This window comes from Hippopotamus amphibius, chromosome 12 (assembly GCF_030028045.1).
Source record: "Hippopotamus amphibius kiboko isolate mHipAmp2 chromosome 12, mHipAmp2.hap2, whole genome shotgun sequence".
Lineage (NCBI taxonomy): Eukaryota > Metazoa > Chordata > Mammalia > Artiodactyla > Hippopotamidae > Hippopotamus > Hippopotamus amphibius.
Genome location: NC_080197.1, coordinates 73,712,841 through 73,725,416, shown reverse-complemented (window position 1 = coordinate 73,725,416; position 12,576 = coordinate 73,712,841). Strand labels below are relative to the sequence as shown.

At 40.4% G+C, this 12,576-nt stretch overlaps 1 protein-coding gene across 2 annotated transcripts; it reads left to right on the top strand.

The window, feature by feature from the left end:
• The first annotated feature begins 3,746 nt into the window (after window positions 1–3,746).
• APOBEC1 (apolipoprotein B mRNA editing enzyme catalytic subunit 1) lies at window positions 3,747–10,775 on the top strand. 2 transcript variants are annotated; one of them, XM_057703769.1, is made up of 5 exons: window positions 3,747–3,762; window positions 7,972–7,999; window positions 9,305–9,702; window positions 10,055–10,173; window positions 10,626–10,775. In XM_057703769.1, the coding sequence occupies exons 1-5, from the start codon at window positions 3,747–3,749 to the stop codon at window positions 10,773–10,775; spliced, it is 711 nt and encodes a 236-aa protein (XP_057559752.1). The 2 variants fall into 2 exon arrangements, with proteins under 2 accessions (XP_057559752.1, XP_057559751.1); XM_057703768.1 differs by lacking the exon at window positions 3,747–3,762 and having other exon boundaries at window positions 7,950–7,999.
• The last annotated feature ends 1,801 nt before the right edge of the window (window positions 10,776–12,576 follow it).

The following is a 12,576-nucleotide window of genomic DNA, read 5'->3' as shown; positions in this document are numbered from 1 at the left end:
AGGGAAGCCCTGTACACTTTAAATATATGCAGTTTGGAGATAGGATTAAGATGGCGAAGTAGGAGGACTTATGCACACTCCCTCTTGCAAGAGCACCAGAATTACAACTAACTACTGAACAATCATCGACAGAAAGACACTGGAACTCACCAAAAAAGACACCCCACATCCAGAGACAAGGAGAAGCCGCAATGAGATGGTAGGAGGGGCGCAATCGCATTAAAATCAAATCCCATAAATGCTGGGTGGGTGACTCACAAACTGGAGAACAGTTATACTGCAGAAGTCCACCTGCTAAAGTGAGGGTTCTGAGCCCCATATCAGGCTTCCCAACCTGGGAGTCCAGCAACGGGAAGAGGAATCCCCAGAGAATCAGACTCTGAAAGCCAGCGAGATTTGATTGCAGGACCTCCACAGGACTTGTGGAAACAGAGACTCTACTTTTGGAGGGCACACAAAAAAATGTGCTCACCAGGACCCAGGGGGAAGGAGCAGTGACCCCATAGGACACTGAACCAGACCTACCTGCTGGTGTTGGAGGGTTGCCTGCAGAGGTGGGGGGGGCAGCTGTGGCTCACTGAGGAGGCAGGGGCACTGGCAGCAGGGGTTTTGGGAAGTGCTTATTGGTGTGAGCCCTCCCAGAGTCTGCCATTAGCCCCACCAAAGAGCCTGTGGGCTCCAGCACTAGGTGGCCTCAGGCCAAACAACCAACAAGGTGTGAACACAGCCCCACCCGTTAGCAGACAAGCAGATTAAAGTTTTACTGAGCTCCACCCACCAAATAGGATTAAAGCTTTACTGAGCTCCACCCACCCAGCCCTACCCACCATCAGTCCCCTCCCATCATGAAGCACACAGGAGGCTCCTAGATAGCTTCCTCTACAAGAGGGCAGACAGCAGTATCAAGCAGTATCAGCAGTATTTCGTCTTGTGGAACTGAAAACCACAGCCACAGAAAGATAGAGAAAATGAAAAAGCAGAGGACTTTGTACCAGATGAAGGGACAGGATAAAACCCCAGAAAAACAACTAAATGAAGAGGAGATAGGCACCCTTCCAGAAAAAGAATTCAGAATAATGATAGTGAAGATGATCCAGGACTTTGAAAAAAGACTGGATGCAAAGATCGAAAAGTTTACCAAAGATCTAGAAGAATTAAAGAGCAAACAAACAGAGATATGCAACACAATAACTGAAATGAAAAATACACTAGAAGGAACCAATAGCAGATTAACTGAGGCAGAAGGACGAATAAGTGACCTGGAAGACAGAATGGTGATCATCACTGATGCAGAAAAGAATAAAGAAAAAAGAATGAAAAGAACTGAAGACAGCCTAAGAGACCTCTGGGGCAATGTTAAACGCACCAACATTCGCATTATAGGGGCCCCAGAAGGAGACGAGGGAGAGAAAGGACCTGAGAAAATATTGGAAGAGATTATAGTTGAAAACTTCCCTAACATGGGAAAGGAAATAGCTACCCAAGTCCAGGAAGCACAGAGAGTCCCAGGCAGGATAAATCCAAGGAGAAACACACCAAGACATATCGTAAAGTTGACAAAAATTAAAGATAGAGAAATGTTATTAAAAGCAACAAGGGAAAAATGACAAATAACATACAAGGGAACTCCCATAAGGTTAATAGCTGATTTCTCAGCAGAGACTTTGCAAGCCAGAAGGGAGTGGCATGATATATTTCAAGTGATGAAAGGGAAGAACCTACAACCAAGAATACTCTACCCAGCAAGGATCTCCTTCAGATTGGATGGAGAAATCAAAAGCTTTACAGACAAGCAACAGCTAAGAGAATTCAGCACCACCAAACCAGCCCTACAACAAATGCTAAAGGAACTTCTCTAAGCGGGAAACATAAGAGAAGAAAAGGACCCACAAAACCAACAACAAAACAATTAAGAAAATGTTCATAGGAACATACATATCGACAATTACCTTGAATGTAAATGGAATAAATGCACCAGCCAAAAGACACAGACTGGCTGAATGGATACAACAACAAGACCCATATATATGCTGTCTACAAGAGACCCACTTCAGACCTAGGGACACATACAGATGGAAAGTGAGGGGATGGAAAAAGATATTCCATGCAAATGGAAATCAAAAGAAAGCTGGAGTAGCAATACTCATATCAGATAAAATAGACTTTAAAATAAAAAATGTTACAAGAGACAAGAAAGGACATTACATAAAGATCAAGGGATCAATGCAAGAAGAAGAGATAACAATTATAAATATATATGCCCCCAATATAGGAGCACCTCAATACATAAGGCAAATGCTAACAACTATGAAAGAGGAAATGCAAGGCAGAAATAGAGACACAGGTGTAGAGAACAAACACATGGACACCAGTGGGGAAAGCAGGGAGGGTTGGGGGGGAAGTGAATTGGGAGATTGAGATACCAAATTGTACACTCTAAATATGTGCTGTTTATTGTCTGTTAAATGTATCTCAATGAAAGTTCTTAAAAAAGAAATAAATATATGCAGTTTATTGTATGTCAATTATATCTCAATAAAAGTTCTTAAAAAAAAGAATGAAAAGAAACTGGCATCCAGACCCCAATAAGGTGGATTTTGGAGACACTAGTCTGCCATCTTCTTGGCCTGCTGACTTTCTGGATAAAGTCGTATTCCTTACCTCAACACCTCGACTCCGATTCATTAGTTTGTCATGTAAGCAAAGCGAGCTTGAACTCAGTAACATACCCACAACACACACCTCACTGAAATGCTTGGCTTCTGAAGGACCTTTACTTATGATGTGGCACTTCTGCCCCTTCTATCACCTGCCACTCCAAGCAACTGCTTCATCTTGTCCAGGCTCCGGTTTGATTTTGTGATTAAGGGAAGTCTTATACTTAGGGCTCAGGTGTAGGGTTCACTGAATTTGAGACTCAAAGTTCAGGGGCTCTAGATATGAGACCCTAGAGGAAGACTTATGTCTTGAGAGTGACCTCAGTTCTGTGAGTGTGTATGTTCAAACCCACAGGAGACTGACTCAGGGTTCAGGCAACAGGAGGCAATAGCACTAGGGAATATAGTATTCATTTTTTCAAGGTAGATAAAAAAGCGGAAGTGGACTGGGCTTAACCTTAACCTTAACCTGAGCTTCAAGAAGCGAGAGAAATTACCTGAAACTTGTACACTAATTACCTGACTCAGAGATCAAAGTCCTTTTGATTTTGTATCTAGTTGTGCCCCGCCTCTTTTCAACAGAATCTGGGGCGAAGAGCAAAATAAGAGGAAGTTAGAAATAAATAAATAATAGCAAAAGGGCGAGGCCTCACTGTCTTCACCAGGTAACAATGAAAACATTCAGGTCACAGAAACAAGCCAATTCTCTCTTCCCTGTCTTCTCCCTGTCTTCTCTTCAATAAAGAATGATGGGTCAGTCATGCTTTAACTTTAAAGGGAAATGTTCCTACATTCCTATGTTACCAGGCAAGAACTTCGAAATTTGGATATTCTCAGTGAATTATGCTACAGGATTAATTATCTGTATCGTAAGCTTTCTTATCAACCCCCACCAACTTCCCTTTTCATCTGCTATCTGTCCATACAGTCTGGATACCCAGTATTTCCCTGAGACTCAGGAGTGAGTCATCTTCTGCCCAAACAGGTGGCAGTGGTCACACCTGCAAAAACAATGTTCAGGTAGGTTGCTGGCAACAGCAGTTAGCACAATATATAGCTCCAGAGGAAAAAGTCCAGTGACAGAGCAGCATGGCTTCCGACAGAGGTAAAATGGACAGGGGCCTGAAAGCTCCATATTCTTGAAATATGCAAAAGCTCTGTGTGTGTGTGTGTGTGTGCACGTGTGTGTGTGTGTGTGTCCTGCTTATGCTTGTGTCCTTGTACATTTTCCAACTTTTCTATTCATTAATATGTTAATATTCTTAGGGTGTATTATAATTGTTTTGTTATTATTAATACCTACTTTTGATCAGAGGACACTAAAGCAATGCTTGTTTCACTTTAATAAAAATATTAAGTAGGAAAACTACAACTGTTAAATAAAAGTTTAAGATAGCATCAGAAGTGATAGCACGAGGGCATGTTAATGGATAATTTAAGACTCCGTTACTTAATGTTAGAAAAATTCGTGGGAGAGGAACACTTCAGGTTGTGGAAGGAAATGGTTTTCACTTGAGGTGGGATTTGAACTGGATCCTGAAAGGGCAGAATTTGGATTGGCAAAGAGGAGTTTCCAGGTTGACTGACACTGAGAGTTTAAGAGAATTTACAAAGATTGTATGTGGAATATAATGAACAAATCGGTTAGGCTAGAGAAGAGTTTTTGGAAATAATCTGCAGTAAGATTAGAAAGCAATTTTTTTTAAATTGGAGTATAGTTGATTTACAATGTTAGTTTCAGGTGTACAGCAAAGTGAATCAGACATATACATCCATATATTATATATATATACACACACATATATATATATACACACATCCACTGTTTTTCAGATTCTTTTCCCATATAGGTCATTACAGTATTGAGTAGAGGTCCCTGTGCTATATATGTAGGTCCTTATTAGTTTTCTATTCTATGTACTGTACACTGTATATGTCAATCCCAGTCTCCCAATTTATTCCTCCCCCCTCCCCTTAAAAGCAAACTTGAAATGATATTATTGAGGGCCTTGAATGCCAGGCTAAGGAAATTGAAGTTGGGTTTTTTAAAGATTTTTTTTTCTTTTCCATTATGGTTATAATAGTTCCCTGTGTGATTTTTTTTTTTAATAAGAAAATCTTTGGAGAATTTATGAATAGCTGAGAGATGACAAAAAATAGTACTTTAGACACATTTACGTGGCACTTGATGCCTTTTTGACTGAAATCAGAAAAGATAGGAAGAAAGGAGGTCAGTGAGAAGACTATTGCAAGAATACGGGCGTGGTGTGATAGGACACAGTGCAGGTATCAGTCTCGGGTTTCAAGAAACAATATATTTTCGGCATTATATTTTCCCTCTGTTAAAATTCTCTTGTGACTGGTATTTTGGGAAGAAGACTAAAGACTTTATTTAATTGAAATATCTGGGTAATTTCCCTTGAAGGTGGTATGTTTTATCCCTCGAACCACTTCAACTCACGTAGCTAGCGCTCTTGCCTTGCACTGAACGTGTAGATACTGAGAATATATCTCAATCTCTTTTTCCGAAGTTCTTACTGCTTGTTCACCTCCTTAAATAGGTTATGGCCTCTGTTTCTATAAGGTCCCCTCTGAGTAAAACAGCTGGTTCAAAGGCTCCAATTTGTTTTTTGTTTTGTTTTTAAAAAGATTTTTTTTATGTGAACCATTTCTAAAGTCTTTAATTTGTGAAAATATTGCTTCTGTTTTAATGTTTTGGTTTTTTGGCTGTGAGGCACGTGGGATCTTAGCTCCCCGACTAGGGATAGAACCCGCACCCCCTGCATTGGAAGGCAAAGTCTTAACCACTGGACTGTCAGGGAAGTCCCAAAGGCCCCAATTTGAAATAAGGTCTGAGAAGGGCCCGTTCCAAGGTTTAGCCATCCCCTTTCTCCTCCATCTCATGTCAAATTCCCCACATATTCTCCTAAAGATGAGAGGTTTATTCTTCAGCTTACACTTAGGATAGTATTTACTGACTCAGTCCAAATCTTTCCTAGATATTTGACTGATTTATCTTTTCAATCTCACATCCCAGCTGGAACCATTTTCCACCTACAGGAAAGTATACCATGCACACTCCCTCTCCATCTAGTACCAGTGCACAAACAGACATCTCACACACGCTGTTCTTTTTTTGTTTGTTTAATATTTATTTATTTATTTAGGCTGCATGTGGGGTCTTTTTTTTTTTTTTTTTTTTTTTTGATTGATTGATTGGCTGCATTGGGTCTTCGTTGCCGACGCGGGCTATCTCTAGTTGCAGTGAACAAGGGTTACTCTTCGTTGTGGTGCGCTGACTTCTCATTGTGGTGGCTTCTCTTGTTGCAGAGCACAGGCTCTAGGTGCACAGGCATCAGTAGTTGTGGCTCACGGGCTCTAGAGCGTAGGCTCAATAGTTGTGGCGCAAGGGCTTAGTTGCTCCGCGGCATGTGGGATCTTCCTACCCCAGGGCTCGAACCTGTGTCCCCTGCATTGGTAGGTGGATTCTTAACCACTGCGCTACCAGGGAAGCCCTGCTCATGGGGTCTTTGTTGCGGTGTGTGGGATCTTTAGCTGAGGCATGCGAACTCTTAGTTGCAGCATGCATGTGGGATCTAGTTCCCCGAACAGGGATCGAACCCAGGCCCTTGCATTGGGAGCATGGAGTCTTAACCACTGGACTATCAGGGAAGTTCCCCCACACACTGTTGAGGAGGAAAATCTTTTTCTCTACCCTATTAGATTTTGTTCTGGGGGGGGGGGGAGTGCCTGAAATTAAACTGACAAAACATAGATTAGCGATAAAAACAAAAAAGACAAAATTACAAAAATGTGACTCAAGGGCTTCAGTTATAATTAAGATGGCTTATATATCATCTCAGTAGAAGAAGTGGAGAGGGAGGAGAACGCTTGTGGGAAAACAAATGACTTTTAGGAAAGATAGACGGGCCGTTAGGAGAATAGCTGGAGACAGATTAGTTTGTGACCATGTCTATTTGAGTAAGTGTCTCAGTTGGTAAGAGTCAGTCTCCCTTGTTTGCCCCAGGGGATGGAATTTATGACAATTGATTTCTTTTGGGTTCTTTTGGGAGGCTCTTCCTGTAGGAAAATAAGGGATTGCTGGGGGGGGGGTGGGGTAGGTTTATTTTCAAATGTCTTCAGACCAAAATAATTTTTATGCCTCAGTGACACAATCTGGACCCCTCCACACACACACAAACACACACACACACGCACACACACCCCAGAGCCTTGGCATCTTCTGTTTTGAAGGAAGTGTCTCCCTGATCTTGTGACACTTCTTGGTTCAAAAATAGCTCCTCAGAGTTAAGGTCTGGCTGGGAGACAGGGCGACCACTTCGCCCTTAGAGGGAGCAGTGATTTTGTGTCTCTCATTAATCCACTGAAAAGGGGTGTCATGTGGGAACATTACATTCAGTGTCTCAAACTTCATGGACATCTGAGCTCATTTCAGTTTTTGATATTACTAATAAAGCTGATATGAACATTTGTGTACAGGCTTTGTGTGTGAACATAAGTTTTCCTATCTCTGAGATATGTACCCAGGAGTGCAATTGCTGGGTTGTATGGTAGTTGCATTTTTAGATTTTTTTCCTAAGAAACTGCAAACAGTTTCCCAGAGTGGCTGTGCCGATTTCTATTCCCACCAGCAACGTATGAGAGATCCAGTCTCTGGATAGAGGTGAATTTCATCCATTTGTTCAATAAGTATCTACTGCTAACCAACATGTTTCAGGCAGTATGATAGAGTCTGAAACAAGATATATATAATACGTATCTCACATAATTTACAAATGAGTGTTACTATAGGCATGTAATGAGGCAATTATAAGGCAATCATTGCTACGATGAAGGAAGTACAGGAGTCTATGGGGGTACATAGTTTACATCTATGATCCTCTGAAGGGTGACTTTCCTACTGCATTAAACTTACTTATTGGAGCCTTAAAGATGATTACCTGGTTTGGGATTGGGCAAATAAATTCCAGCAGAGCCCTTAAAATCTGCTTTTCTTGACGCAATGACCTAGTCCAATCCAATTAATCCAGGAGAGATTTTTTTTTAATTAATTAATTTATTTTTGCCCACGAGGCTTGTGGGACCTCAGTTTCCCAACCAGGGATCCAACCTATTCCCCCTGCAGTGGAAGCAGGGAGTCTTAACCACTGGACCACTAGGGAAATCCCAGAGGAGAGCATCTCTTAACTGCATTTTCTGATATGGTTTGTGGGTTTGAAGAATAGAGTATTTTTTCTTAGTAATTCAATTTGTATATGGGTGTCATTTGACATGATCATCTCTTGGTCAACAGGTCCTTCAGCTGGAGATGCCACCTCGAGGTAAGAATTATACTATCATAGTGCACATTTAATTCAGCCAAGAACAGATGGATGTTTAAGAGCCGGAGGACTATAGCCTTCCTTACTGTTCCTTTCCTATTTTCTCATGCTCCCATTCTTTTTTTTGCCTTTTCCAGCTCCATTCTCTACAATTATTATTGCTTTCTATATCTTTGCTCCTATGGCTTTTGGTTTCTGTTGAAAAAAAAAAATTACTCCCTAGCTTTATTCTGTTATTGTCTTACTATCGTTCTTCTCTCTTTAAATCACATGTTTTCATAGGTATTAGTGAAAAGTCCAGGGAACTCACTTGTCACTTTGATTTCATATTCTATTATGCCCATTTTCTAGATTTTTTTTTTTTTTTGCCATGCCAAGTGGCTTGTGGAGATCTTAGTTCCTCAATCAAGGGCTGAACCCAGCTCCCGGGCAGTGGAAGCACGGAGTCCTAACCACTGGACCACCAGGGAATTCCCTAGACCTATTTTTATAACAGGGAGACTTTTGTCAGGGAACATATTATCTCATGATGGGTGGAAGGATTGATCTACACAATAAATGAAGTGATCCTTTAGGAATGAGTGGAAAATATGAGGATGTAATAAACTTATAACTCAACCATGTGCAAAGAAGAGTCCTCAGCATAATTCTGAGTTTTCCCTGAGTCACAGCTTTGACCTACAAAGAGCATGGGTATCTAAAGATGCCCTTCAGAGAAATCTGAATTTCTTTCTTATGAGGAATTAGTATACAGAATTGAAAGTGCAAGAATCCTGAGGCTAAATTACTCTCTTCTCAGAGTTGGTAATAGAATCTTGTTGGCAATTTGAGGCTTCCACACCTGAAAAAATCTTGCTAGAGTCCATTAAGGAATAACAAAGATTAATGAGTGGGACAGGTCACCTCTAAGTGTGAGATAAAAAGATTAGAGGGAATTCCTTGGCAGCCCAGTAGTTGGGATTCAGCACTGTCACTGCCAAGGGTGTGGGTTCAATCCTTGGTTGGAAAACTAAGAACCTGTAAGCTGCATGGTGTGGATAAAAATAAGGTAAAATTAAAAAAAATAATAAGATTAGAATATATAGAGAAGTAATCAAATAACATGAGTTGGGAAAAAATCTCTTCACTATGTTTGTGAGAGAAACTTTGATAATTCAAATGGACCTCCCCAGATAACTTTGAAATACAGAATAGAAAAAAAGTTTTCGGAGATGTCATGTTTTAGATGATAAAGGGGAAGATGAAATTATCCTAGGGTCCCTCAAATGATAACATGACAACATGGGGGTGCTTTTTATATTTCAGGAGAAGAATTGAACCCTGGGAATTTGAAGTCTCTTTTGACCCCAGAGAACTCCGTAAAGAGGCCTGTCTGCTCTATGAAATCAAGTGGGGCAAGAGCCGTGACGTCTGGCGACACACGGGCAAAAACACCGCCAAGCATGTTGAACGCAATTTTATAGAAAAAATTACTTCAGAAAGACATTTTCACCCATCCACCAGCTGCTCCATCATCTGGTTTTTGTCTTGGAGTCCCTGCTGGGAATGCTCCAAGGCTATTGGAGGGTTTCTGAATCAGCATCCTAGCGTGACTCTGGTTATCTACGCAGCGCGGCTTTTCCAGCACATGGATCCGCGAAACCGGCAAGGACTCAGAGACCTGATTTGCAGTGGCGTGACTATCCGGATTATGGGAGCCCCAGGTGAAAACAATGAACCAGGGAATCTTAAGTGTTTATGAGAGACGGTGGTGGTGGTGGTGGTATGTTTCTAGGCCAGGAGACCGATTACCCCAGACCGGAAGTCTCAGAAGTGAAAGTCCAAAACAACAGGAGAAAGGACCAGGTCTGAAATTCATAGCCAGGAAAGCATCAAAGATACGACTCCTTTCCCCATTCCTGTCACTATGGCCTCTGTGCCATCTTCAAATGAACTGCTGCGTTGTTTTTAGGGATTCTGGAAGAGTCTAGCCCTTCTCCAGCAGTAAATAGGCCGGAGGGTCTATTTAACTTTCTGTTGTATGTTTTGAATGAACCAAGATTTGTGTTTCCTTAGAGTATGACTACTGCTGGAGGAATTTTGTCAACTACCCACCTGGGAAAGAAGCTTACTGGCCAAGATACCCCCCTCTGTGGATGAAGCTGTATGCACTGGAACTCCACTGCATAATTCTAGTAAGTTACCACAGGGAACAAAGATTCTGATTCAAAAGAAGCATCCTTCATCAAACTTCTCTCCTGATTATTTTGACACTACTCTCCTTACCATCAGTTTGCCATTTATATTGAGATTTAGTTATTTATGTGACTTATCTTTAGAAATGTGAGAACGACAATCTCTTTGTGGGAAATAAGTGGGAGACTGGATCGGATAAACTGGTCTAAGATATATGTGGACTCCATAGTAATTAGATCTCATCATCATCATCAGTATTGTTGTTACAGCACATACTGGTCACACCAAATTGCACATATTCCCTTCTTTCCCTTATTGGTGTCATCTTATTGAAGGAATGGAGGTGTCCCATTTATATTCTCTTGCAAGTAGTTCAGTGGTCTCCCAATTGATGTTTTAAAATGTTTGTGGTATTAAGAAAAATGTTATCCTAACTTCTTTTTTATTTCAGGGCCTCCCTCCCTGTTTAAAGATTTCAAGACTATATCAGAATCAGCTGACATGGTTCAGACTTGATCTTCAAAATTGCCATTACCAAATGATTCCACCCCATATCCTTTTAGCTACCAGGTTGATACAACTTCCTGTGATTTGGAGATGAGTAGAATGATTTTTTGTGTATGTACTATTTTATGAACAGGCACTGATGACCCACTGCAAAGTGAGCACCATTTGAATCAAAAAAATTTCTGTTCACATTTCTATACATTAACAATGTACCATCTGGAAAAGAAATTTGAAAAAAATCCCTCTCAGTAGCATGAAAAATGATAAAATACTGGGACTTCCCTGGTGGTCCAGTGGTTAAGAATCCACCTTCCAATGCAGGGTATGTGGGTCTGATCCCTGGTTGGGGAACTAAGATCCCACATGTTGTGGGGCAACTAAGCCCATAAGCTCTAGAGCCTGTGCCACAACCAGAGAGAAGCCTGAGTGCCGCAATGAAAGGTCCTGCATGCCACACCGAAGATCTTGTGCACTGCACCTAAGACCCGATGCAGCCAAATAAATAAATATTTTCAATAAATAAATAAATGTTCTTGGATTAAAAAAATAATAAAATACTTAGGAATTAATTTAAGCAAGATGGTCAAAGATTTGTACACTGACATCTATAAGGCATTGATAAAAGGGATTGAAGAAGACACAAATGAGTGGAAAGATATCCCGTGGTCATGGATAGAAGAATTAATGTTGTTAAAATGTCCCTGCTACACAAAGCCATCTATAAATTCAATGCAGTCCCTATCAAGATTCCAATGGCATTCTTTACAGAAATTTTAAAAAAATCCTAAATTTCATATGGAGCAACAAAAAACCCTGAACAGCCAAAGCAATCCTTATGTATCTGAAGGAAATGAAATCATTATCTGAGAGAAATATCTGCACTTTCATGTTCATTGCAGCATTATTTACAATAGCCAAGACATGAAAACTAAGTGTCCACCAACAGATGAATGAATAAAGATGTGGTATATATACATATATACACATACAATGGAATATTATATAGCCATAAAAAGAAGAAAATCCTGCCCTTTGTGACAACATAGTTGAAAATCGAAGGCATTTGATATTTGAAATAAGTCAGAGAAAGACAAATACTATATGATCTCATTTATATGTGGACTTAAAAAAAAATAGTGAACTCATAGAAAGAGACCAGATTAGTGGTTGCCAGTGGCAGGAGTGAAAATGGTCAGAGGGTACAAACTTTCTTTTCTTTTCTTTTTTTTTTTTGGCCACGTTGGGTGGCTTGTGGGATTCCCTGAACAGGGATTGAACCTGGGCCCTCGACAGTGAAAGTGCAGGGTCCTAACTACTGGGCCGCAAGGGAATTCCTGGACAAACTTTCGGTTTTAAGATGACTAAATTCTGGAGATGTAAGGTACAGCGTGGTGATTATAGTTTATATTGTATTGTGTACTTGAGATTTTCTGAGTAGATATTAGATGTTCTTACCACACACAAAGTAGTGTAACTCTGTGAGGTAAGGAATGTGTTAACTCACCTTATTGTGGTAATCATTTTGCAATATATACATATATCAAATCATTACATTGTACACCTTAAACTTACATAATGTTATATATCAATTATGTTCAATAATACTGGGGGGGGAAGAGATTTAAAAAAAGAATATAGAAATTTTCACAAATAGCAGTATCACAGATAATGTTATCTACTGCTGTATCACGAATTACCCCAGGCTTAAAACAACAATAAATAGTGATTTCCCTGGTGGTCCAGTGACTAAGACTCCGAGCAGGGGGCCCGGGATTGATCTCTGGTCAGGGAACAAGTTCCTGCATGCCACAACTAAGACCCAGTGCAGCCAAATAAATTTTAAAAAAAACAAAAAAACTATGTATAAATATAGCTGATTCACTTTGTTATACAGT

Bases quoted from the DNA above. Each gene is read 5' to 3' on its own strand.
- APOBEC1 (XM_057703768.1), top strand. From the start codon at position 7,950: ATGATCATCTCTTGGTCAACAGGTCCTTCAGCTGGAGATGCCACCTCG. The intron at 8,000-9,304 runs GTAAGAATTATA...TTTATATTTCAG, and splicing joins GCTGGAGATGCCACCTCGAG to GAGAAGAATTGAACCCTGGG. The intron at 9,703-10,054 runs GTGAAAACAATG...GTGTTTCCTTAG, and splicing joins CCGGATTATGGGAGCCCCAG to AGTATGACTACTGCTGGAGG.